The sequence below is a fragment of the Tursiops truncatus genome, chromosome 1, assembly GCF_011762595.2.
Source record: "Tursiops truncatus isolate mTurTru1 chromosome 1, mTurTru1.mat.Y, whole genome shotgun sequence".
Classification (NCBI taxonomy): domain Eukaryota; kingdom Metazoa; phylum Chordata; class Mammalia; order Artiodactyla; family Delphinidae; genus Tursiops; species Tursiops truncatus.
In genome coordinates, this window is record NC_047034.1 from 139,203,524 (window position 1) to 139,228,658 (window position 25,135).

General features: G+C 46.1%; 1 protein-coding gene across 2 annotated transcripts in view; it reads left to right on the forward strand.

The window, feature by feature from the left end:
- Nucleotides 1-25,135, forward strand: part of GLIS1 (GLIS family zinc finger 1) — a 226,268-nt gene that overhangs the window by 100,636 nt on the left and 100,497 nt on the right. The window contains exon 2 of one of the 2 annotated variants that reach the window (XM_073789552.1): nt 14,973-15,053. The exons of the other annotated variant lie outside the window; for it this stretch is intronic. Within the exon in view, the coding sequence (XP_073645653.1) occupies nt 14,973-15,053 (81 nt within the window). The remainder of the gene's footprint in view (nt 1-14,972; nt 15,054-25,135) is intronic. 2 annotated transcript variants of the gene reach the window in all.

A 25,135-nucleotide genomic window follows, 5' to 3' on the forward strand; every position in this document is an offset into this window, starting at 1 on the left:
ATAAGATTAGAAGTATTTCTTCCTTGAACGTTTGGTAGAAATCACTGGAAAAGGGATCTGGGCATGGAGTTTTCTTTGTGGGAAGATTTCAGACCATTTATTTAATTACTTTAATGCCTATAGGACTAATCAGGTTTTCTATTCCTTCTTTAAAGTTTTGTTAAATTATATTTTCCTAGGAATTTGTCCATTTTGACTATGTTTCAAAATTATTGGCATAAAGACATTTAAAATATTGTCTAAGTATTTTTATGTTGCCTGTAGCATCAAGTGTTGTCTTGTTTTTCATTCCTGGTATTACTTATTTGTTCCTCCTACTTTTTTCTTGTGATCTGTCTTGTCTGTTGTTTGTCTATCTTATTTTTGTTTTCAAAGAACCAAATTTAGGCTAATTTATTGATCCTCTCTATTGTGTATGTGCACATCTGTGTATATTTTCTGTATTATTGATTTCTGCCTATATCTTTATTATTTCTCTCGTCCTGCTTTATTTTGCTCTCTTAAAAAAATCTTGAAATGAACATTTAACTCATTAAATCTCAACATTTCTTTTCTGATAAATGTGTTGAAGACATTAAAAGCCATGAAGTTTTCTTAAGTACTGCTTTAGCAGCATCCCACAGTTTTGACATGTAGAGTTCTCATTATCAATTACTTCAAAATATTTTCTAATTTCCATTCTATTTTTTGACCCACAGTTACGGGGCATCTTTTCAATTTGCAAACGTATGAGATTTCGAGTTATCTTTTACATTGTGGTCAGAGAATAAGTTCTGTCCATTTCAGTCCTTCGAAATGTGTTCAGACTCGCTTTGTGGACCAGTTTTGTAAATATGACTGTGGACCCTCCTCTCACTTACTCAAGGACAGCACTGCTCCAATAATTCTCCGCTCTTTCCTGCATCAATTTTTGCCTTCCCCCTGGGTCATTCCCATCAGCATACATGCCTGCTGTTATTTCTAACTTCTTAAAAAAAAACAAAACCCAAACCCTCTCGTGACTTCATATCCACCTGCAGCCTCCTTCTCCTCTCTCTACTTCCCATTTGTCTTAGCCTGCTTTCCCCCAACAGCAGAGAGTTTCATGCTCTGCGGCAGGTAGTTTCCTTGGGAGGTGATCCCAGGGAGCAGGTATGAGAGCTGAGGGAATGAAACAGAGCGGGGAGGGGATGTGGGGAGAGCCAGTGCAAGAGTGCATTCCTACAAACTGGTACAGCCACTATGGAGAACAGTATGGAGGTTCCTTAAAAAACAAAAAATAGAGCTACCATATGATCCAGCAATCCCACTCCTGGTCATATATCCAGAGAAAATCATAATTCGAAAAGACACATGCACCCCAGTGTTCATTACAGCACTGTTTACAATAGCCAGGACATGGAAGCAACCTAAATGTCCATCAACAGAGGAATGGATAAAGAAGATGTGGCACATATATACAATGGAATATTACTCAGCCATAAAAAGAAACGAAATTGAGTTATTTGTAGTGAGGTGGATGGACCTAGAGTCTGTCATACAGAGTGAAGTAAGTCAGAAAGAGAAAAACAAATACCGTATGCTAACACATATATATGGAATCTAAAAAAAAAAAAAAAAAAAAAGGTTCTGAAGAACCTAGGGGCAGGACAGGAATAAAGACTCAGACGTAGAGAATGGACTTGAGGACATGGGGAGGGGGAAGGGTAAGCTGGGACGAAGTGAGAGAGTGGCAAGGACATATATACACTACCAAATGTAAAATAGATAGCTAGTGGGAAGCAGCTGCATAGTAGCACAGGAGATCAACTCGGTGCTTTGTGACCACCTAGAGGGGTAGGATAGGGAGGGTGGGAGGGAGACGCAAGAGGGAGGGGATATGGGGATATATGTATACATATAGCTGACTCACTTTGTTATACAGCAGAACTAACACACCATTGTAAAGCAATTATACTCCAATAAAGATGTTAAGAAAAAAAAAAGATGTGGTATATATATACAGTGGAATGTTATTCAACCATAAAAAAGAACAAAATAATGCCATTTGCAGCAACATGGATGGACCTAGAGATTGTCATACTGAGTGAAATAAGTCAGACAGAGAAAGACAAAGGTCATATGATATCGCTTATATGTAGTACCTAAAAAAAGGGTACAAATGAACTTATCTACAAAACAGAAATAGAGTTACAGATGTAGAAAACAATCTTATGGTTACTGGGGGGTAAGGAAGGGGGGAGAGATAAATTGGAAAATTGGGATTGACATATACACACTACTATATATAAAATAGATAACTAATAAGGACCTGCTGTATAGTAGCAGTCCCCAACCTTTTTGGCACCAGGGACTGGTTTCGTGGAAGACAATTTTTCCACGGGCGAGGTTGGGGGTATGAAGGGTGGGGGGGATGGTTCGGGGGTAACGGGAGCGATGGGGGGCGGCAGATGAAGCTTCGCTTGCTTGCCTGCCGCTCACCTCCTTCTGTGCGGCCGGTTCCTCGCAGGCCGTGGACCGGTACTGGTCAGCGGCCCGGGGGTTGGGGACCGCTGCTGTATAGCACTGGGAACTCTACTCAATACTCTGTAATGGCTTATAGGGGAAAAGAATCTAAAAAAGAGTGGCTGTATGTCTATGTATCAATATAACTGATTCACTTTGCTGTATACCTAAAACTAATACAACATTGTAAATCAACCATACTCCAATAAAAAAGAAAAAAGTGCATTCCTGAGCTGCCTCACCTTCCAAGGGGTCTTTAAAATTCCTCTCAGGGACTTCCCTGGTGGCACCGTGGATAAACTCCATGCTCCCAATGCGGGGGGCCCGGGTTTGATCCCTGGTCAGGGAACTAGATCCCACATGTATGCCTCAGCTGAGGAGCCCGCATGCCACACCTGAGGCCCTGCACAACCAAATACATGAATAAATATTTAAAAAAATAAAAATAAAATTCCTCTCAGAGCCCTGTCTAGGGGACGGTATTTATTCATGGGCGTCCATACCCACTGGTCGGGGGCACAGCAGAAGCGTTAACCCGCCACCCACTTTAGGGTCGTTGTCTGAGGTTGCCTGGCATGCGTGTGTTTTGTAGGAGACGCCGTCAGGCTGCCCCTGCCTGAAGCCGGGAAGCATGTCTGCACCTGGCTGCTGTGGCCAAGAGGGGTCTGGGAAGCCATTTCAGCAAAATGAAAGAGCTGCCTTTGCTCAGCGTCTTACATTGCTCTCCTCCAGTCAAGCTCTCACTCCACCCTCACCTCCAAACAGCTCTTGGCTCTAGCCAAGGTTTCTAGTGCCTTCCATGCGGCCCAGTGGACAGCGCTCAGCCTTGGATGCAGTCGACCACTCTCTACTCTTTGCAGCACCGCCCTCTCACAGCTTCGGGACACGGCTCTTGCTCTTCTACTCCTCGGGCTGCTGCTCGTCAGCTCCCTGACTTCTAGTATTGGCGACCCTGGGCTTAGTCCTTGGACCGCTTGCTTTTCTGTTTATGCTGTCTCCCTTGGTGGGCTCATCTTGTATCACTTTGTTTCAAACACCATCACTTGCTGCTGATCCAGAGTCATGTCTTGGGCTCTGATCTGGGCTCTGAACTCCAGACTTGTCAATCTAGTTGCTCTCCAGGGTCTCCATTGGCAGGTCTCATACATACATGACCGAAACAGCTCCTGGAGTCTCCCCAGACCTGGTTCTTCTCCTGTCGTCATCTTGGTAAATGGCAACTATGTCCTTCCATATCTTCAGGATCAAGCCCTGGTGTCATCCTTGCCTCTTCCCTTTCACTCCCTATAGCTGATCTGTCAATAAATCCTGGTGCCTCTACACTCACAGTATATCCAGTCCAGCCACTCCTCACCACCCTGGCTGAAGCTACTACCATCACCTCTCACTGATTGACTGCAGTAGCTGCTCAGTTGGGTTCTCTGTCTCTGCCTTTGCCCCCATCAGCCCAGTAGTCAGAGTGATCTTGTTAAAGCAGTGGTTCTCAACTGGGGGCATTTTGCTCCCCGAGGAACAATTTGGCAGTGACGTTTTTTAATTGTCACAGCCGTGTGTGTGTGTCTGTGTGTGTGTGTGTGTGTGTGTGTCTGTGTGTGTGTGTGTGTGTGCACGTACAGGCACACATGTGAGCTACTGGGGATGCTGCTAAACATCCTGCAATGCACAAGACAGCCTCCCAGAGCAAAAAATTAACCGGCCTCAAATGCCAGCCGTGCTGAGGTTGACAAACCCTGTGTTAAAATATTAGTGATGTTGCTCTTCTGTTTAAAATTCACCAGAACTCTCATCTCATCCAGATGTGGAGGTAAAGCACAAAGGCCTGGGAGGTCCTATATGATACACACACACACCCCCTTATTCCTCTGGCCTCAGCTCTTCCTTCATGCCCTCAAGCCTGCCCCACCTCAGCCATGCTGGCTTCTTGCTGATCCTGGAACATGTTAGGTCTCCTGCTGCCTCAGCGCCTTGGCACTGGCTGTTTCCTTTGCCTGGATGTCCTCCCCCTACAGCCAGACATCCATATGGCTCAGCCCCCAACCCAGGTCTTTATCCAAGTGATACTTCTCAGTGAGGCCTTCCCTGAGCATCCTATGTAGAACTGCGTCCTCCCCTCAAATACTTTCTTTATATTTTTCTCATTATCACGAACATCCTGTATAATTTACTTACTTATTTTACTTCCCCCATTAGAAGGTGTGCTCCATGAGAGCAGAGATTATTATCTGTTTTATTCACTGCTGGATTCCTAGCACTTAGAATAGTCCCTAGTGCATAACAGGCACTCAGCAAAAACGTGATGAATGAATGATAAATGAATAATGCTTTGTAAAGTGTAAGTCATACTTGTGATATTTGTGATTATTATTACACTGTGGTGCTACTAAGGGAGATGGTAGAAACCCTGCCATAAGGGTCTTGAAAAAAATAACACAGATGGGGACAATTGGTTAACTATTTGGGGAAAAAAATAAAGTTAAATCCTCACCTACATTATCCTGCAAAATACATTCCAGATGGATTAAGGAGTTAAGTGTGAAAAATGAAACCACACAAAAAATTAGAAGGTATTATAGGGAAATATTTATCTTATGTCTGGTTGGAAAAGAACTAGCTTTACTTAAAGCCCATGGAAGTGATCTCAACTAAAGACTGTTGGATTAGACTACTTGAAAATTTAGAACATTTTTATGTGTAAAAATTTATAAACAATAATGAAAGGCAATAAGCAAAATGAGGAAAGTATGTAAGCCTGATGTATTTGATACCTAAGAAAAGCTCCCCCCAAAATGATAAGAAAAATGCAGAAAGGATGGGAACAGGCATTTGACAGAAGAAGAAATACGGATAGCCAAAGATATTTTCAAATGTTTGCCCCCACTAGTAATAAAAGCCAAATAAAAATGAAGTCTGATTTCAGTCTCACAAATTAGCAAAGCTAAAGGAAATCCTGTTGCTTATTGTTGCAACGTGCAGTGAAGTTGGCCCCCTCACCAGTCACTGGTGGGAATGTAAATGGGGACAGTCTTTCTGGATGGCAATTTGACAATGCGTTCTGTGAGCCTGGAAAATATTCAATCCCTTTGACCCAGGACTTCCTCTTCTTGGAAGTTGTCCCGAGGAAGCGTTCAGAGATGCAGACAGTGATTTATGTTCACGGGTGCTCATAACAGCATTATTTATAAGAGCAAAAAATTGGAAACACCCTACCTAAATGTCTAACAGTGAGGAATAACTAAATAAGTTATGGTGAATTCCATGATGGAATACTATGCAGCTGTTCAAAGGGGGCTTTTGAAGAATCCTTAGTGACAAGGGAAAAAATGCTCATGATTTGATAGTTAGTGTTACAAATACTAAAGTGTCAATATGTAGTAAAATGTTAAATATGTGTGTATATGTGTATATGCACAGATACAATCATACACATAGGTGTAGTGGAAAAAAATGAACATTTTAAAACCTAAGCAGTCTGAGGAAGCAACTCAAGTGTCCATCGACCAATGAATGGATTACCAAAATGTGGTATATACATACAATGGAATATAATTCAGCCTTAAATAGGAAGGAAATTCTGTAATATTCTACAAGGTGGATGAACCTTGAGGACATTATACTAAGCGAAATAAGCTAGTCACAAAAAGACAAATACTGTATGATTCTACTTATATGAGTGGTCAAAACCATAGAGCCAGAAAGCAGAATGGTGGTTGCCAGGGGCTGGGGGGGAGGGGAGAATAGGGAGTTCTTGTTTAATGGGTACAGAGTTTCAGATTCATAAGATGAAAAGAGTTAGGGTGATGGATGGTAGTGATGGCTGCATAACAACGTGAATGTATTTAATACCATGAACTGCACACTTAAAAATGGTTAAGATGGTAAATTTTATGTTCTGTGTATTTTAACACAATTTTTTATAAAAGAAATCTAAACTGTCTGAGAGATAGGGTTATGGAATTTAAAACAATTTTTGAAGATATTTTGTCCCTTAAAATTCATGACACATGAACATGGTGAGTCAGATAGGAGAGGAAAACCCAAGGCTCACACATGAATGGTCTAGGATGGCTTTCACAGGCCTGTGTGTGTGTGTGTGTGGGAATGATCAGGAAGGCTCTCCAGGCTTTCCAGAAACCACTTGATTTAGCCAATATTCGTCCCTGCCCTCATGGAGCTTGTGTTCAAATGGGGCAGACAGATGTGAGCAGCCAGAATACTATGTAGGCAGTGGTATGTGCTAAGAAGGGAGACGAAGCAGATGAGGGGTTAGTGAGTGGTGGGGCCTGGGGGCGGTCAGGGAAGGCCTCTCGTAGGAAGGGAGGTCTGAATGACAGGAAGCAGGCATCCTTGAACCCGGGGCAGAGGAGACAGCTAGTGCAAAGGCCCAGAAGGAGGAGCAACCTCCCCGAGGGGGACGAGGCCAGTGTGTCTGCAGTGGGGCTGGGACAGTGGAACAAGGAGCCCAGTGATGCCTCCCCTTCTCCTCTGTATCTTTGGGTCATGGCCTGTCCTCCGAGACCATCTCATGCCTTGTTCATTTCTAGGACACCGTTCTGAGCCAGGTGCTTGGCCAGTGAGTCAGGCTGGCGGGAGAAGTGGGGAGAGGCCCTGAGGAGCCAACTGTCCAGTGATGGGGATAGCGGGGGCCCAGCGGGGGCTAATTCGTGGGGCTATGAAGCATGGAGGAGTTCAGGGAGGAAATGTTTGAGCTGGACCTTGAAAGATAAGTAGGAATGAATTCCCCAGGTGGAAGTGGGTGAAAGGCATTTCAGGAGAGGGAACGGCATGAAGCATGGGGTGGGGTGGGCTTGCACATTCAGGGCTTATCAGGGGAACGGTAAATAGCTGTTAGGCCTGGACTATATGACTATATGGGGTGTGTGTAGTCTTGGAAGATCAGACCAGAGGAGTGGTTTGGAGCCAGGCTGTGAAGGGCCTTGAGTGTGCCAGGCCAAAGAGGGAGACTTTCTTTTAAAGTTTGGTGGTGGCCAAACACTAGGCTAGCAGCAGGATCAGCTCAGCAGGACCCTCTGGAGCACTCATACAAGGCAGCTTCCCTGGCCATATCCCACGAGATTCTCATTTGCTATATCTAGGGCAGGGCCCAGATATATTTTTCATAAGTCCCCCAGGTGATTCTGATGTGCCACAGAGTGTGGGGCTCACCACTGTGGACGAAGAGTCATTGAATTGTAAAAGGGAGATCCGGGACCCTGTTTGTTCTCTGCCCTGGGAGCCTTCCCTGATGGCCGTCCCTTCTGACCTCTCAGGGTCCCCCTAGGTCGAGAGGGTTAAATTAGTTAATAAGGTGCCTGGTACTCAGATGTAAGTTCCATGTGGGCACTATGTCTGGTTTATGATTCTATCCCTGGTGCTGGTACAGAGAGGGCACCAAAAATGCGTGAGGTGCTTCATGAATATTAGCATCTCGCCTTGGCCATCCCCCTGCCCTTGGTAGATGTGATGCTCGTATTCAAGGTGCTGGGGCATCAGGGAATGATAAAAACAGCATTGAGCATCTCCTGGGTGGCCATGGGAGGATACAGGAATGGATACGTTCATATTTATTTGAGGGAAGCCTTCTAGGGATATATAACACAAATATAAAAATGCTATAATTCAGGGCACTCTCTTGAGGGCAGAGACCGAGGCTGGGTCCTGACATGATTGTGAGTTCAGGACGTGACCACTGAAGGCACCCCAGGCAGAGGGCACAGCAAGACTGAAGGACCAGCAGTGGAAAAGGGCACTGATCCTTGGGGCACTGGCCCCTTGGGGTGCAGAAGCTCATACACTTGCTGTCTGTCTGTCTGTCTCTCAGGTGCTCTGTGCTGTCACGTTGGGCCATCTGTTTTCCTGCATTCTTTTGGGTGGAAGGAGTAGAGCTTTGGTTTCAGGGAGGCCAGGCTGTGTGGCCTGGAACAAGTTATCTTGGAGTATCTTAGAGTCTTCATCCATAAAATGGGAACAATATTGTCTTCTTCACATGGCTGGCTTAAACAAAACAAGTCATGCCAAGCCCAGCGCCTGGCACACGGTAGGTACATAATTAATGTCGGTTCTTATGTCCCTGCTCCCTTTCTGTCCCACCTCTTCTCTGGTTGATAATCAGCCATAGGAAGTGCCGGTGGATTTCCCAGCCAGGCACGTTGGCCCGGCATTCTGCTATCTCTTCGAGATAATAAATATACGAATAAAACCGAAATCCATTATTAGCTTCTTCTAGACTGTCTGCATGATTTATGGCTTCAAAGTGTCTCTAGTTAATCTGTCGAAAGGGATTTTAAATTTCATCCGTCTTCCCTGCTGGCAGCCTCCTCTACCTTGAATTCAGCTGTTTGACATGTCTAGTACCGGGGTCCCATTTTAAAAACATTTACAGTGGGCCGGCAGGAAAAAAAAAAATCAGAGATGGAGCAGCAAGCAGGAGGCTCAATTTGGCACATCTGCTTTTAATTCTACGCATCTCCAAAAGTGCAAATAACTTGAAAGTTCTCCCAGGGAAGAAGTCCGCTGTGCCCACGAGGGCTACCTTAGGTGACTTTAAAGGAGAGATGGATAATTACTGAAAATGAATTGTCACTGAAATGGAACCCTCCCGATTGGTCAGGCTGACCATCTGCTGCTCACATGTGCAGGCAGCTCTCCACACCCCTCCAGTACTGCAGAGCACTCAGCTCTGTGGTTTTCTTAACCTCTGCCTCCTGGCCGCTCAGATAATGAGTTGTCTGACTCACGCCAACTGAGATGGGGGCTGCACAGGGCCCATGTGCGGCTGTGACTATTGGCCTTGGAGTTAGGGCACAGGCAGAACTGCCCAGAATTCAGTTCAACAGACCGTGCGGTAAGCCCCTGTGACTGTCAGGCCCTGGAGTATGTGTGTGTGTGTGTGTGTGTGTGTGTGTGTGTGTGTGTGTGCATGTGCGCATGTACATGAGTGCCCGCTGTACTCTACTGTCGACAAAGTCCTTTTACATTTATCACAGGTGGGGAAGCTGAATTGCATTCATTTATTTATTCAGAGAAAATGTGTTCATTCAACCCCTGAGGCGTACCAGTCCCTATATTAGGTGCTGGATAATAGAGCATGAATCTATTATTAAATAGAGATGAATCAGCCACAGCCCGGCCTTTGGGCACCAGTGGGAGAGATTTGGGAGGGGTTGGTGAGGTCTGCACCTCTGAGAGATCTGAACAGAGGTGTCCAGGAAGGTTGCACTGAGGCAGCATCACTTCAGCTGGGCCTTGTGGGATTCATGCACGTGACAGTTGAATTGTTGAATTCCTATTATTCTGAGGCAGTGCTCTCAGATCTAGGTGGTGATCAAAACAGACCAAGTTCATGAGAGCAGAAAATAAATAGGTGAGTAAAGAAACAAGATGCTTTTAAATAATGATGAGTACTATAAAGGCGGTCGTACTGGACGGTGTGAGGGTGAGGTTCCCAGAGCATCAGGGAAACCCTCCCAGATGAGGTGGCTTTTGCTCCAAGATGTGAATGGGGACAAGGAGCTGCACAGACATGAGAGAAGAGAGGCCGGAGAGACTAGAAAAGCAAAGCCCCTGAGGTGTGTTTGGGGACAGGGCATGTGTCTTAGCCGCTCAGGCTGCTGTAACAAAAATACAACAAACATTTAATTCTCAGTTCTGGAGGCTGGGAATTCTGAGGTCAAGGTACTGGCAGATTGAGTGACTGGCGAGGACCCAATTCCTGGTTTGTGGGTGGCCATCTTCTCACTGTGCTCTCATATAGGGGAAAGTAGAGGGAAGTACGCTCTCTTCTGACTCTTAGAAGGGCACTAATCCCATTGATGAGGGCTCCACCCTTGTGACCTTATCTAATCCTAATCACTTTCCAAAGGCCCCACCTCTAACACCATCACACAGCAGGTAGGGTTTCAACATGTGAATTTTGGGGGACACAAACATTCAGTCTGTCACAGTGGGTGTGGCAGGAGCAGAGCAGTGAGGGGCTGATAGGCAGAGGAGTTACCCTGGCTAGCTCGGGGATCCTCTGGACACAGGCTGGTGACCACCAGGCCTGGGGAATGAGGGCCACTGGAAAGGGTTTGGAGCAGAAATGGGGGTCCCTGGGGTGAGGTGGCAGTGTGTAGAGCCTGTGGCTGCCAGGCTGTGGAGGACAGACTTGGCAGGAGTTCCAGAGAGAGGTGGAGGGAGCTGTCTCCTGGGGAAGCTACGGGTTGTGTCTGCTGTTTGTTTGACTTACTTCTAGATGGATTAACAACTAGCTGCACTACTGGGAACTTCAGTATTTGGCCAGGGTCTGGTCACACCAAAGGGAGATGTGGGCTTGGCGTGGAAGAGGCTGGACCTTGGCACCATGCCTCCTTTGCACTCTGGGCCTGGTGTTTCCACCAGGAGGCAAAGGGACAGAGCATCTGTTGTCATGAGCGGCTAGAGAGGGGAGTCCGTAAGACCAAGCTGATGCCCTCCCTACAGCTCCACGGTCACTCAGCCTGGTCATGTGGGGGCTGGTCTGGACCTCTGTGAGGGAAGGTGGCTCCCCCTCTGATGGGAGAGGCAAGTCACGGGCAGACAGGTGTGAGCACTCAAGGGCAGCACTGTGAACACCTGTGCCCCTGTGCTGGTTACAGGGCCTGGCCTGCAGCCTGTACTTGGGTATTGTTTCTGCACAGATGGATGGATCAATCTGAATGGGGGTTTGGGAATCAGATAGGCCAAGGTTTGAATCAGTTTCTTCTCTCAGCCTCTCATTTCTTCATCTGCAAAATGGAGAAAACATGAAAGTTAAATAAGATTTTGCTTATATAGTATTGGGCCCAGCACCTGGCACCTAATAGGAGTTCACTCTATAGTGGCTGTATATCCCAGAGAAAGAGCCAGGGCTGGGAATGCAGTGTGCTCTCTAGGCTGGGGAGACAAGAATGTCAACAGCAGGTGCCCAGTAAATGTTTGTTGAATGAATACTGGAGTCAATGAAGAACGAATGGATAATACAGTTTGCATGTTGGGACTTGGTCCAGAACTGGACCAAGTGATAGAATCTGTGACTCCATTATGATAGAGGATAAAGTCCAAGGTTACTGAAGTGGCCCACCGGGCCCCACCTGCTCCAGCCCCTGCTCATCTAATTCCTGGGCTTTTCCTAATCCCAGCTCTGAAATACTCAAAGCTCCCAATACTTTTGCATGTCTGCTTTTGCATGTCTGCTCCTTGCATTTTTGATGCTCTTCATGCCCTGTTTTCCTGGCAAGTAATCTTTCAGTATTTAGCTTGAGTCATCTCCTCTAGGAGGTTTTTCTGACTTTTTCCTGCTCGGAGGAAAAGGAGGTCCATACAAATGAAGCCAGGTGTGTCATCCAGACCCAGAGCTGCAGGAAGCTGGACTTGTATTTTGTTTTCTCTTCAGAACTGGCCAGCAGGAAGAAAGTCCTTCATTATAGCAGCAATCATTAGCCCTTCAGTGAGTGTCCAGTTACCCACATTCCAATAAGCCAGTGTTGCTATTGTCCCCTGGTTTTACTTTAATTTCCCTGATGATTAGAGATGCAAAGCATCTTTGGATCTTCCTATGTGCATATCTTCTTTTGAGAAATCTATTCAAGTCCTTTGTCCATTTTTCAATTGGGTTATTTATCCTTTTATTATTGAGTTGTGAGAGTTCTTTATATCTTCAGGATACAAGTCTTGTTAGGTATATGTGGAGGGAATTATCTGCCTTGCCTTTTCATTTTCTAAATGGTGTTTCTTAAAGAACAAAGATTTAAAATTTTGCATCAGTCTAGTTTATCAACTTTTTCTTTTGTTTCCTGCATTTTTAAATAAACTTTTGCCTGTCTTGAGGTATACTCTATTCTAGAAGTTTTATGGTTTTAGCTTTAAATTTAGGTTGATGATGCATTGTGAATTAATTTTGGGGTACAGTGTGAGATAAGGGTCAAGGTTCATCTTTTCCATACAGGTATCCAGTTATCCTAGCAACATGTGTTGAAGAGACTTCTTTTCCTTACTGGTTTGTCTTGGCACTTTAGGGAAAAATCAGTTGACCATATTAGTGTGGGTTTATTTGTGGGCTTTCTGGTTTTTCCACTGATCTATGTGTATTCGTCTATTCTTATAACAACACCATGCTGTCTTGATGACTGTAGCTTTATAGAATGTCTTGAATCAGATAGTGTGAGCCCCCAACTTTGTACTTCATTTTCAATGTTTTTTTTAGCTATTCTAGGTCCTTAATATTTTCATATATATTTTAGAATTAACTAGTCAAGCTTTCCCAAAAAACTAGCTAGAACTTTGATTGGGATGACATTAAATGTAGAGATTGACTTGGATAGAATTGACATCTTAACAATATTGAATCTTCCATCCATGAACATAGTATCTCTCCTCGTTTATTTAGGTGTTGATTACTTTCTCTCAGAAGTGTTAATAGTTTTCAGTGTAAAGGTCTTACAAAACTTTAACTTTGTTCCTAAGAATTTTATGTTTTTTTGATGTTATTATATGTGAGATTGCTTTTTAAATTCTATTTCCCCATTAATTCCTCTAGTATGTAGAATTATAATTGTTTTTACATGTTGACCTTGTATCCTGTGACACTGCTAAATTAATTTATTCTTTCCATGTTTTTCTTTTTGGAGATTTCTTAGGAATTTCCATGTAAGTAATCATGTCGTCTGAGAGTAAAGAGTTATGCTTCTTCTTCTATTTTCATGCCATCTTCTTTCCTTCCCTAATTGTACTAGCTGTGGGACCTCTAATATGTTGAATAGAAGTGGTGAGTATGGGCATCCTTATTTTGTTCTCAATCTTAGGAGAAAGCATTCAGTGTTTCACCGTTAAGCTTGATGTTAGCTGTAGTTTATCATTGATGTACTTTATTATATCGAGGAAATTATTTTCTATTCCTAGTGTGCTGAGAATTTTTATCGTGAATTTTTTTCTGCATCAGTTGAGCTGATCATAAGGCTCTTCTTCATTCTTCGGATTTAGTGAATTATGCTGATTAATCTAGAACCTTACATTCTGAAGATAAACCTCACTTGGTCATGACGAATCATCCTTTTCATATATTGCTGGATTTGATTCATGAGTTTTTTTAAAAGAGTTGGCATCAAATTTGATACTTTAACCATAAATGTGAAATTGTAAAGAGTAAAAGAAGTTGGTTGTAAACCATAAAAAGTACTAAAAGATACTTAAAGTAATAAATAAACTAAGAAGTAGCATATGCAGCCCTATCACCATTGTGTGTTAATTGCTAGAAACAGACAAACTAAAGTTAACAAGTTTCTTGAGAAATTAGCAAAAGAATCCCCCCCTCCAAAAAAAGTAAGAATAGGCAAAACAGAAAAAGACATTAGATAATGATGAAAGAAATGTGTATTAGTTTCCTGAGGCTGCCGTAACAAATTACCACAAACTTGGTGCTTAAAAAACAACGGAAGTTTATTCTCACAGCTGTGGAAGATTCTGGCATCAAGGTACTGGCTCTGGAGGCTTGTGGGGAGCATGCATTCTTTGCCTCTTCCAGCTTCTGGTGGCTGTTGGCATTCCATGACTTGTGGCTGTGTTGCTCCCGTCTCTGCCCCTGTGGTCATGTCATCTCCTCTCTGTGTCTCTCCTCATATGGGTCCTTCTCACTGGATTTAGGGCCCACCAGGATAATCTCTTCACCTCAAAATCTTTAATTTTATTACATCTGCAAAGACCCTTTTTCCAAATAAGATCACATTCCTGGTTCCAGAAATTTGAAATGGACCTGTCTTTCCAGGAGCCACCATTCAACCTACTGCACAATGTAACTTCAAGATTTCCTGTATGAAACATTGACATTTGATAACTGATAATGAAATGCACCGAATAGTAAATATAAATAAGAGGACTAAATCAACCCATGAGCCTTGATTTTGACCAGCTTAATATTCTTTAAAATGCTGCTCTGAGCACAAAATCAAAACTTATTAACTAAAACTAAAACCATCTCCTCCAACACAAATGGTTGTCATCTTTATAAATGGCTAAAATAAATAAGTTTTGGGTAACTGTTGAGGTAATTTGGGAATGTAGCCACTTGGCGAAGTAATTTGTGGCTAATTGGCTTTTGATGAATTGGTCATTTGACACATTGATTTTCGGCCAGCTGGCACTTGAGAATTGATGTTCGTCAAGTTGGACAGCCTCCCACACGGGCCTGGGGCTTAATGTCTGGGGCCAGGCTGTGAGGCCCACATGGGCGCCTGGCAGGCTGAGCGCTTGGTCAGGGATCCAGAGATCATCTTGGACCGGGAGGGGAGAATCCAGAAGACCTGGCCACTCCCCAGCCTTGGCCACCCGCTTCATCCTGAGAGCCTGCTCTGGGCAAGGCTCTGTGAGATTTGGGGCATACACGTCCTAACAGAATGAGAGTGACCTTTTATTACTGCATTATAAAATGCCTGTGAGCATTGTCTCATTTGCCCCTCACCACTGCTGGTGCAACAGGTATGATCATTTGTATCTTACAGATAAGGGAGGTTCAGAGAGGTTGGGTTACCTGGCCAAGAACAAATCAGTGGGTCAACGGCAGAGTTCGGATTCCAGACCAGGTAAGTTGTCTGTCTCTAAGGCGCATGCTGTTAATCACTGGGCCAAAATGGATTGGATGTGGTTCTTGTCCTCAAGCAGCTGCTGGTGCAGTCAGCTCCTTCATCAAGTATTTCTGAGGGCCTCCTTGCAGCCGACAGTGGAGCCCTTTCCTGTTTCTCCAGATGAGGAGGCTGAGGCCTGGACGAGGTGTGAGTTTTGTCAAAACAAAAGTCACCCGGTATCTGCGTCAGAGCGAAGATTGGAACCAGGCGGGGCCTCGTTCCTCCCCACCCGGCTGCCTCCACCTCCAGCCTGGCTCCTGGATTTCTGTCTTTGTGTTCTTGTCTCCGAAAGTGGGACAGACCCCAGCGGCCTCCTGCCTTCCATCCCCCAGCCCTCCTTGTTTATGTCCACGTTAATGGGCCTTTGCAGGCTGGCCCAGCTGCCGAGCGCGAGCCAGCGAGCCACCTGGAGCTGCGTCTGCCACAGAATGTTTACGGTGCACGGAGCCGAACCGAAACAACATCCATCTTGTTGACTGGTCCCAAACACTGCACTCATTCACGGCCTGTCCGCTGACACGGTCCCCGTGCTTGGCAGTGAGCTGCCACGGCTCACCAGGCAAAACCTTGCAGTGCGATGGTGAGAAGAATGCAGGAGGGCTTTGGGGAAATCACACCCTGAGCCCCAGGAGGCCCTCTGGCCCGTTTTCTATTCACCCCATCCTTTAACCAGATTCATCCGTCAGGATGGTACATTGTGACGTCAGGGTTGGTCTGAAGAAAAGATGCTGGGCACTGAGCTGGCATCAGGAATGCAGGTCAGTGCTAGCCACAGGCCTCGGTGAGGACGGATGAGATCATCTGTGTACACGCGGAGTGCCACGTTGTGGAGGCCAGCGGCCCAGCACCCTGGAGATGGCCGGGGCTTTACCCTAGACAGACCTGGCTTGAATCCGGGCATGGCTCTCGTCACCTCCCAGACTCAGTTTCCTTATCTCTCGATGATCCCTACCTGGCAGAGCTTATGGGAGAAGCTTTAAGATACACTCGTAAACCAAGTTGTCCCGTGAATGTCCCATCTCTGCCAGGACACTAGGGAGAGTGTTACCCTCTCCAGCTGCCTTGAAGAGGTAGCAGTGAGGTGCCGTGGAGTGAATGCCTGATGGAGACTCTGGAGAACTGGGTCTGATCCTGACTTGGCCACTGGCTGTATAAATGTGGACAAGCCCCTTGCTCTCTGTCTGTCTGAGTATCCCTTTTCTGTAAAATAGGAGGCTGAGATTAGATTATCTTTCAGGGCCATTTTAGCCCTGACATCTTATAATAGAGTAACTGAGGGATGCTCCTCAGGGAGTGTGTACTTCCTTCTCCCTAGGAATGGCCTCTCTGGGCCTCTGGGCAACCCTGTGGGTGGGGTGTGGGATGATCACTGCAGCCGTGGCTGAGGACTGTAGTCTGGAATCACCAGCCCTGTGATTGAATCCTAGGTCCGTTTCTTTCTAAGTGTGTTACTCAGGAGAAGTCATTTTGCCTTCCTGGGCCTCAGTTTCCTCATCTGTAAAATGGGCTAATAGATCTATCTAGCAAGACTGTGGAGAGGCTTGGATGAAACATTTAGCTCTGCCCTCCAAGGTATGGACACATCAATTACATTGTATGGTAAGGGCTGCGGGGGAGTGATTCCCAGAGTGCCTGGGAGCAGCCAACCATGTGGGGAGAGGGTGGCAGAATCAGGAAAGACTTCATGGAGGCAGTGGTCATGCTAGAGGAAGGATAAGAGGAGGCAGGTATGCTGCTTCATCCTTGTAGAGGGAAGAGGAGTGTGGACTTCAGTTCTGGCACTGATCCACCCCAGAGTCTTTTTCTGTTTAAGGGTTCATGTCACTCACGAGACTATGGGCTCCTGAGGGAAACACCAGCGTCTGGCTCACCTCTGTGTCCCAGTGCCCAGGCCTGGCACACATAGGAGCTCAGAGTCGGTGCGTGGATGGGTGCTGACTTCAGCCCATTCCAGAGAAAACCGTGGGAAGTGGCAGGCCTGTCAGGTAGTAAGGAGTCCCGAATGCTAGGGCTGGCGGGAGGGAGAAGTCAGGGTCTTGTTCAAGACCGGCCCCCACTCTGGGTCATGAGGCCTCTTGACAGGGCATTCATGATGGTTCTTTGGGGTGAGAAAGGAACAGGAACGTTTAGAGACACCTCCAGTCCACTCCCCTTGTTTTACAGCAAAGGAAACTGAGACCCAGGAGCTGGGGGCTGCCCAAGACATGTAGTGAGTCCTCTGGGAAGCCCAGAACACTGAGCTCAGCTTCCCTGTCCAGGGGGCCTTTCCCCGGACTCTTAACCTGAAGTGTGAAAAAGGGGCTTGGGGGGCTTCCCTGGTGGCGCAGTGGTTGAGAGTCCACCTGCCGCTGCAGGGTACGCGGGTTCGTGCCCCAGTCCGGGAGGATCCCACATGCCGTGGAGTGGCTGGGCCCGTGAGCCATGGCCGCTGAGCCTGCATGTCCAGAGCCTGTGCTCTGCAACGGGAGAGGCCATAGCAGTGAGAGGCCCACGTACCAAAAAAAAAAAGGGGAGGGGGCTTGGGACTGAACTCGGGGGCTACTGCACCAAACACACGAGCACTGATTCATTTATTTTGGATTGAGAACCCAGCTCCCTCCTCGTGGAGTGAATTGTGACCTCGTGGACCTTTCTCCTCTGTGACATATGTTGATGGTATGTGCCTGAATAGGCTGCCCCGTCAGCTGTATCTTCCTAGACACCCTCCCTTGCAGTCTCAGAAGTCGGGGCAGTGTGGTCCTGTGTGGGCCGGGCAGTCCAGAGTAGAGCCCAGGCTGGGCCAGGGCTGGACCTGCAGTCTCCCCGCTCCTCACCGAGGCCTGCTCCTGTTTGGAATGAAAACACTTCTAGATGCTGCTTCAAGTTCCCTCAATCATGTTTTTGGAAATGTTCCTTATGTTTCCATCCCCCTCCTTTCCAGGGAAATCAGAGAGTTTCAGCCAGTAAAGCTGTAATGGCTGGAGTGGAGGCTGCAGCCTGACCGGCACCCCCTTCCCCTCCCTGCCCCGACTAGGGGCCTGTGTCTTTGAGAAAAGGCTTCTGCCTGTCTTGTGTTTCTAGGTCTCTCTTTCCTGGTAGCAGAGGTTCGAGTGTCATTCAAGGCCTTGCTCAGCTCTCGCCTGATGTATTCTTCTCTGCATTTGTCCTTCACTGTCATCTAATGCACTTGTACATGGGCCACACACACAGTGCAAAGGGAGCTGTGACGGGGGCCACATGGGGCTGGCGTAGCACAGAGGGAGTAGTGAAGGCTGCTCCGCAGGGAGACGGCAAGGGCGAGGGCAGTATTTACAGGGCAGGTCTGGGGGGCTGTGAGCAGCCGGGTGCAGCTCTAGGCTGGCGGTGTTGGGAACCTGCAGGAAGGGGACTAGACAGTGGGAACAAACAGAAGGTACAGGGTTTTGTTTGCCTGGCTTAGGCATTCAGAGGGGATCTTGTGGGTAGTGGGAGCCATGGAGGGTTAGGAACAGGGGGAAAACCGGACAGATTTTTGTGCTTTGGAAAGATCACCTTGGCCGCAGTGGAGTGACTATGTCACGTCTAGGTGAAAGGTGGTGGCGGTTTGAACTGAGGCAAAGATGGTGAGGACGGTGAGGGAGGGATGGATTGAGAGCTGGCAAGTGGCGGGCGTGGGGGCTGAAGGTGAGGAGAGAGCTGGGTCAGGGGGCACAGCAGGAAAAAGGGAAGGTATAAGGTTGGGGGAAAGGGAGTGGGGAGGTGAGCTTGGTCCCAAAGTCTCAAGCCTCAGACTCTGCTCCCCGGCCTGGGAGACTCACCTGCCTGAGGCCCTCTGTCTGGCTTGCCTCTCCCAGGGCTTCCAGAGTCAGCCTGGCACACCCACACCTCCTGTCCCTGGCACGGGGCCTGGGCTGCCCACTCGCCTTCTCTGGGGAGCCCGCATGGGAACCGTGTGCCTGCCTTCCTGGGGGTCCTTATGGTCCCAGGGCTCTCTGTGTGTCACTGAATCCAGAAACAGGTCCTGGGAGTCAAAAACATCATACCAGGCCTATCCTCGGAGTGTCTCAGGGCTGCAGAGTCAGACACACCTGGCTGAATCCCAATTTCCCCATGCTCACCTCACTATGTGACTTTGGAGGACACATCCCCATCTGGAAAACGAGGAGTTGGCCTGGTCAGTGGTTCTCAGCACTTTCTTTTTCTAACAGGACCCTCTTGTACTGCCTCCTTTACACTCTTGAGATGAAATTGGTAGATAATGGAACCCATCAGTACCATAGTTCTTAAAAATTCCATATAATATTTCAACTGTATTATAGAGAAGAAATGAAAGGGAAGAAACCCTTAAGTCATGTGTGCTTCCCCATATAAGCACCTAGAGAAGTTGCCAGTTGCTCACACCTGTGCCCAGCATCCCTGACCAAACCTGCCAGCTACAGACGCGTAGACGTCACAAACGGAGGGACTGAGGGTGACATCATTTTATGAAATGGTGAACAACTGGTCAAGTTCCAAACAAAACACAGTACCATTTTTCCTCCATGTACATCGTACGTAGTTCCATTCCTGGAAAATTCAGTGTATGTTAAAACCATAAAAAAAATACTTTGTGTTTATGTGTAAAATGGGGCTATGTTCTAGACTTAGATGACCAGGTTGCTTGCTTACAGATATTTTGAATATCTGGCAACATATTCAAAAGTTAGTGTAGGGCTTCCCTGGTGGCGCGGTGGTTGAGAGTCCGCCTGCCGATGCAGGAGACACGGGTTCGTGCCCCGGTCTGGGAGGATCCCACATGCCGCGGAGCAGCTGGGCCCGTGAGCCATGGCCACTGGGCCTGCGCGTCCGGAGCCTGTGCTCCGCAACGGGAGAGACCACAGCAGTGAGAGGCCCGCATACAGCAGAAAAAAAAGTTAGTGTAGGGCTGACCCACCCTGGGCAGTGAGTTGGCCATCCCTGGCTCTTCCCCACTAAAAGACAGTGACTCCCAGTCATTGTGACGCCAGATATCCCCCCAGGGATTTTCAGTGTGCCCCCTGGGGTGGAACTTCCACTCTGGGGAATCCCTATTGCAATGATGGCTGAGGGAGGGCGCCTCGTGCCCTGGTGAGTAAGGGTGCAGACTGGAGCACTGGCTGTGGGTCCTCGAGGAGGGCAGAGGAGGAGAGCAGAAAGCCCTATGGGATATGGCTGATCAGGGAGGGCTTCCTGGAGGAGGGGCCCTGGGAGCTGAGTGATTTCAGCTCTGGGGCCCAGGAGAGGGGATTTTTCATAAGCCAAATCAACATCTATGACTTCCTCAGTAAGCTTTGCCAGCCTTTCTGGCCACACTGTGGAACAAATGATCTTTTCCAAGAGTCAAGAAACTCTGAGCCTCTCTGAGGTACAAGGAACCATTCTCACTGCCTGCTCCATGCTGCATCTCTGGATGTACCCTTTTCTGAACGTTGGAACATCTTCCTTGGGATGGTGGTATTTTTTCAGTCATAACAACTGATCCTTCCCCAAGGACCCGAGATGGAGGGAGGGGATTTTAAGGTGCTGGCATCTTGTGTGCCCAGACCTGCCTGCAGCTGCCTGGAGCTGGGCATTTCTCCTCATTGTCTGTATGTCTTCCTTCTTGCTTTATAGATATTTTTAGCAGTTTGAGGGGATGTTTCATCAGTTAGGGGGAAAAAAACTGACATGGGCATAGGAGTTAACTAATTAGCTTGATTTAAGGGGAGGGAGTTAAAAAAAAGGCCAAACATGAAATGTTAAATATATGCCTGACATAAATATTTATGGTCCTGTATTTACTGAAAAAACACAGATGGAATATGTTTGTCTTTGAGAAGTTTTTATAGATTTTAACAGCCATTTCCTCTGGATTTCTTGTCATCCCATTACTCTCTTGTTTTCGTCTCGGACAAAAACAAAGGGGTTTTGGTGACCATAACTATTGCCCCCTGATGATTTAGGCCAGGCAGGGACTAATGTGGGGCTCAGGGCACCCTAGGAAGTAGCAGGCTTTCCGATCCGAGAATCATGGGTTTTTACACCCTTGGAATCAGAGAATTTCCTTATGTCTGATCCATAACATCGTAGACTCTTAGAACCATAGTAATTTACATGCTTAGCTTTATAAAGTTACATCATCTCAGAATGAGAGAGTCATGGAATTTTAGAATCCCAGATGCATGGAAATCTCTAATCTTAAATTTTGGAACCGTGATGGCTCAGTATGATGAAATGTAGAATCTGAGAATTTTAAGGGCTATCAGAGTTTATTTACTAGACCCCGCTTCCCTTACCCCTGGGAAATACATAAATATGCTGAATATGTGCAGTGCTTTGTTCTGGCAGCCCTGGGGCCCCTGCTTTGTGTTGCTCCCTCCTCACTCACTCACTCAACCTGGAATCGCGCGTGTGTGTGTGTGTGTGTGTGTGTGTGTGTGTGTGTGTGTGTGTGTGTATCTTCCTGGGCACTCCAGCAGTCATTTACACCTAGTGTAGGTGCAGCCTTTCCAGGGAAGGATCTGAGAGGAGGGGGAGGAGCGGGGGGAGGAGGGAGGCTGTGAGATTGCAGTAGGAACAGAGAGAGGACAGAGGCTCTGGCAGAACAGCCTGAGGAGGGGAAGCCCTGGGTCCTGAAGACTCACTGGGCTGTGCATCTCTCCTGTTCACCATCTTATCTCATGTGAAGGTGCCTGTCTCCTTAGGGCTGTCCTCTTCTGTGAGCCTTCAAGAGGAAGGGTACCCAGGGGTCCTCTGGTCCAGTGTGGGGAGTACCCACGCTCCCCCTGCCTGGAATTGCTGGTGATGGGCTGGGAAGGACGGGGCCTGTTCACAGATCCATGCGCTGGACGATGGTCCATGCCGAGTTAGGGGCAGCAGTCTATCCCAGCTCTATCTTTGATCTATTCTCAAGGACGGATTTGGGCACATTTTTTTAAATTATTGAAACAATATGAAATATTTTGAAATATGTAATACAGAGATTTTAAAATCTTTTAAAATTTATGTACAGTAAAAATCACTAAAACAGCGTGTGTATGAACAGTTCTGTGAGTTTTGATAAATGCAGTCATGTTATCACCATTACAATCAGGAATCAGAATAATGCACTCAATCCAAAAGGAATGGAGGTTTTAGGAAGCATTCTGATAATAAAGCCACCACTCTCCCCACAGCTACTGTTTTTCTTCTTTTTTCAACACAAACTCAGACACCCTTCCACACCATAAGTCAAGTCTGGTCTCTCACCCTTCCACGGCTTTCTGCTACGTTGGTACAAAACCCAGAGCTTCAGGAATTCCCTGGCGGTCCAATGGTTAGGACTCTGTGCTTCCATGCAGGGACACAGGTTTGATCCCTGGTTGGGGAGCTAAGATCCCGCGTGCCGCGCGTGGCATGGCCAAAACAAACAAAAACAAAACAAAACAAAAAACAACAGCAACAAAAAGCATAGTAAAAAAGAAAAACCTGAAGCCTCAACAGGACTCTCAAGACCCTGCTGGTCAGACCCAGCTGGGTCTCATCACCTGCCTCTCTCATCCTTGCTCACTAGGCTCCAGCCACACCTGGCCTTCTTGTGTTCCTACCCTGGAGAACACTCCTACCTCGGGGTCTTTGTACTTGCTGCTCCCTCTGTGTGAAAGCTCTTTCGCCAGGTGTCCACATGGCTCCCTTCTTCCCTTCACTAGGGCATTTGTGTAGATGTCCACCCCTCGGAGAGACCTGCCCCGACTGTCCCCATCTCTCTGCACTTTCTAGCTTCTTACCTTTAATTTAATTCACATTTATCCCTACTTCATATTATAGTATATATTTATGTGTTTACTTTTGAAATTGTCTTCTCTCTGATCAGAGTGTCAACACCGTGAGAATAGAGATTTTTTTTCTTGTTCATCATTGCATTCCTGTGCCTGGTGCCTGGTGCCTGGTCCTTGCACAAAGTAGGTATTCAGTAGACATACGTTAAATGAATTGAATGAGTGATTAATGGTTTTTTAAATTTAGTTTATTATATTTTATTTTTGGCTGTGTTGGGTCTTTGTTGCTGTGTGCAGGCTTTCTCTAGTTGTGGCGAGCAGGGTCTACTCTTTGTTGTGGTGCGTGGGCTTCTCATTGTAGTGACTACTCTTGTTGCGGAGCATGGGCTCTAGGCGCACGGGCTTCAGTAATTGCAGCGCACAGGCCCTAAGGCGCACAGGCTTCAGTAGTTGTGGTGCGTGGGCTCAGTAGTTGTGGCACATGGGCTTAGTTGCTCCATGGCATGTGAGATCTTCCCAGACCAGGGATCGAACCCCTGTCTGCGTTGGCAGGCAGATTCTTAACCACTGAGCCACCAGGGAAGTCCGTGATTAATATTTGATGTATTGATTTTCCATTTTTTTTCTATTCAAGTTAGTTTTATGCATGTGGAATTTTGAATCTTCTTTTTATTTAATTCTTATAAATATTTTCCCTTGTAATTAAAACCTTTAGTAAATCCAATAAAACTCATGATAAGATACCTTGTGATAAGATGTCTTCATATAAAACATGGCAGTAGCTCCTGTCCCCTGTCCAGCCTCTTCACAAAAGAGCTTCTTTTCTCTGGAGGTTGCAGGGAATTATGGGTTAGGAAGTGACTGCATCATAACCGTTTGAGGTTTTCTTAGTTCCTTGTGTAGTGTGTACTTTGTGATAAGTGGGCTGTTTCTGACATATCTAATAAATGAAAACATCTTTTTCCCATATATTAACTGGAAAAAACACCAAAATACCATTTTAAAGGAATTGAAGATTTTGGACCACAGTTAATTGCATTATGATGGAATTCTACTATATTTAATGGCTACATAAAATTTCTGCTGAGTAACTTTATGTAATCATTTTCCTGTTATTCGATATACAGACTATCTCCTATTCTTTTCTATTATAAGTCACCCTGAACTGTTAAAGTAACAGATTTTTTTAAAAATGAGAATACCTAGAGTGGTGAGAGTGCAAGGAAACAGGGGCTTTCCTGCACTGCTGATGGTATAAATTGATATATTCCTTTTGGAGAGCAGTTCGAATAGCAGGTAGCAAAATTCTTTAAAATTTTGCATGTCCTTTGACTCAGCCATCCATCTCACATCTAGGAATTTATTCTAAGGCTATAAATATGGGTGGACATGAAGACAGGTCTGTAAGGACATTCATTACATGATAGTTTCTGGTTTTAATCTTTTTAAACAATATAAATCCTAACTGTGGAGAATGGATTAAATAAAGTATGTACAAGCATATTATTGAATACTATGCAGTTATTAAAATTATATGTTGGAAGGGGCTTTTTGCATCTGTTTATAGCAAATAAGCGTATATCAGACTAACCTTCCCTCTGAATAAAATATAAAACCCAACTGTTTGAAAGCATCATGAACTACCAAGACAACCAGGACTTGTGGCACCAACACCCTGAAGAGAAGGGAAGTACACTGACATGAATCTGACTCTGCACAACTTCTTCCTTTCAGGCATTTGCCAGATTGCAAGTTGTATAGGACCAAGAATTGGAGAAATGAACAGAGCTTTCTGCAGCCTTACTATGCTGGAGATACAAAAACTGGAGTTTAGGGCCACCAAAATAGGCAAATTTTGAGGGGCCAAGGTTCCATGGAGATAGGAAGTGCCGAAAAGTGAGCTGAACATTAAGTGTTGCGTTTCCTTCCAAAATATTTGTTGATTCTTAAGTGGCATAGGCTATACGGCTGAGAAATCAACAGTGTGGCAGTTAAGAGGTTGAGGATCTAAGCGAAGCTTTCAACAGCCTCAAGTTCTGGGAACTTATATTGACGTTCAGTGTCAACCAGGGAGGAGTCCGGGCATCCCAAGTTTTCACCTGGGGACCCTGAAGGGCAGCATCCCAGGAGAAAGGATGAACCAGAAAGAGAGCAACCTTTACAAAGCCTAAAACTGAAATCCTAGAGTGGATAAAGATCATCTTCCCCTCTTTTAACTGCCTTTGAGAAGCAAAAGAAAATTCTCTCTGGAGGAAGATATCATCTGGAGCCTGTACAGACTTCATACACAATGTTGGGCATTCAGTCAGAAAGTACCAGGGATACGAG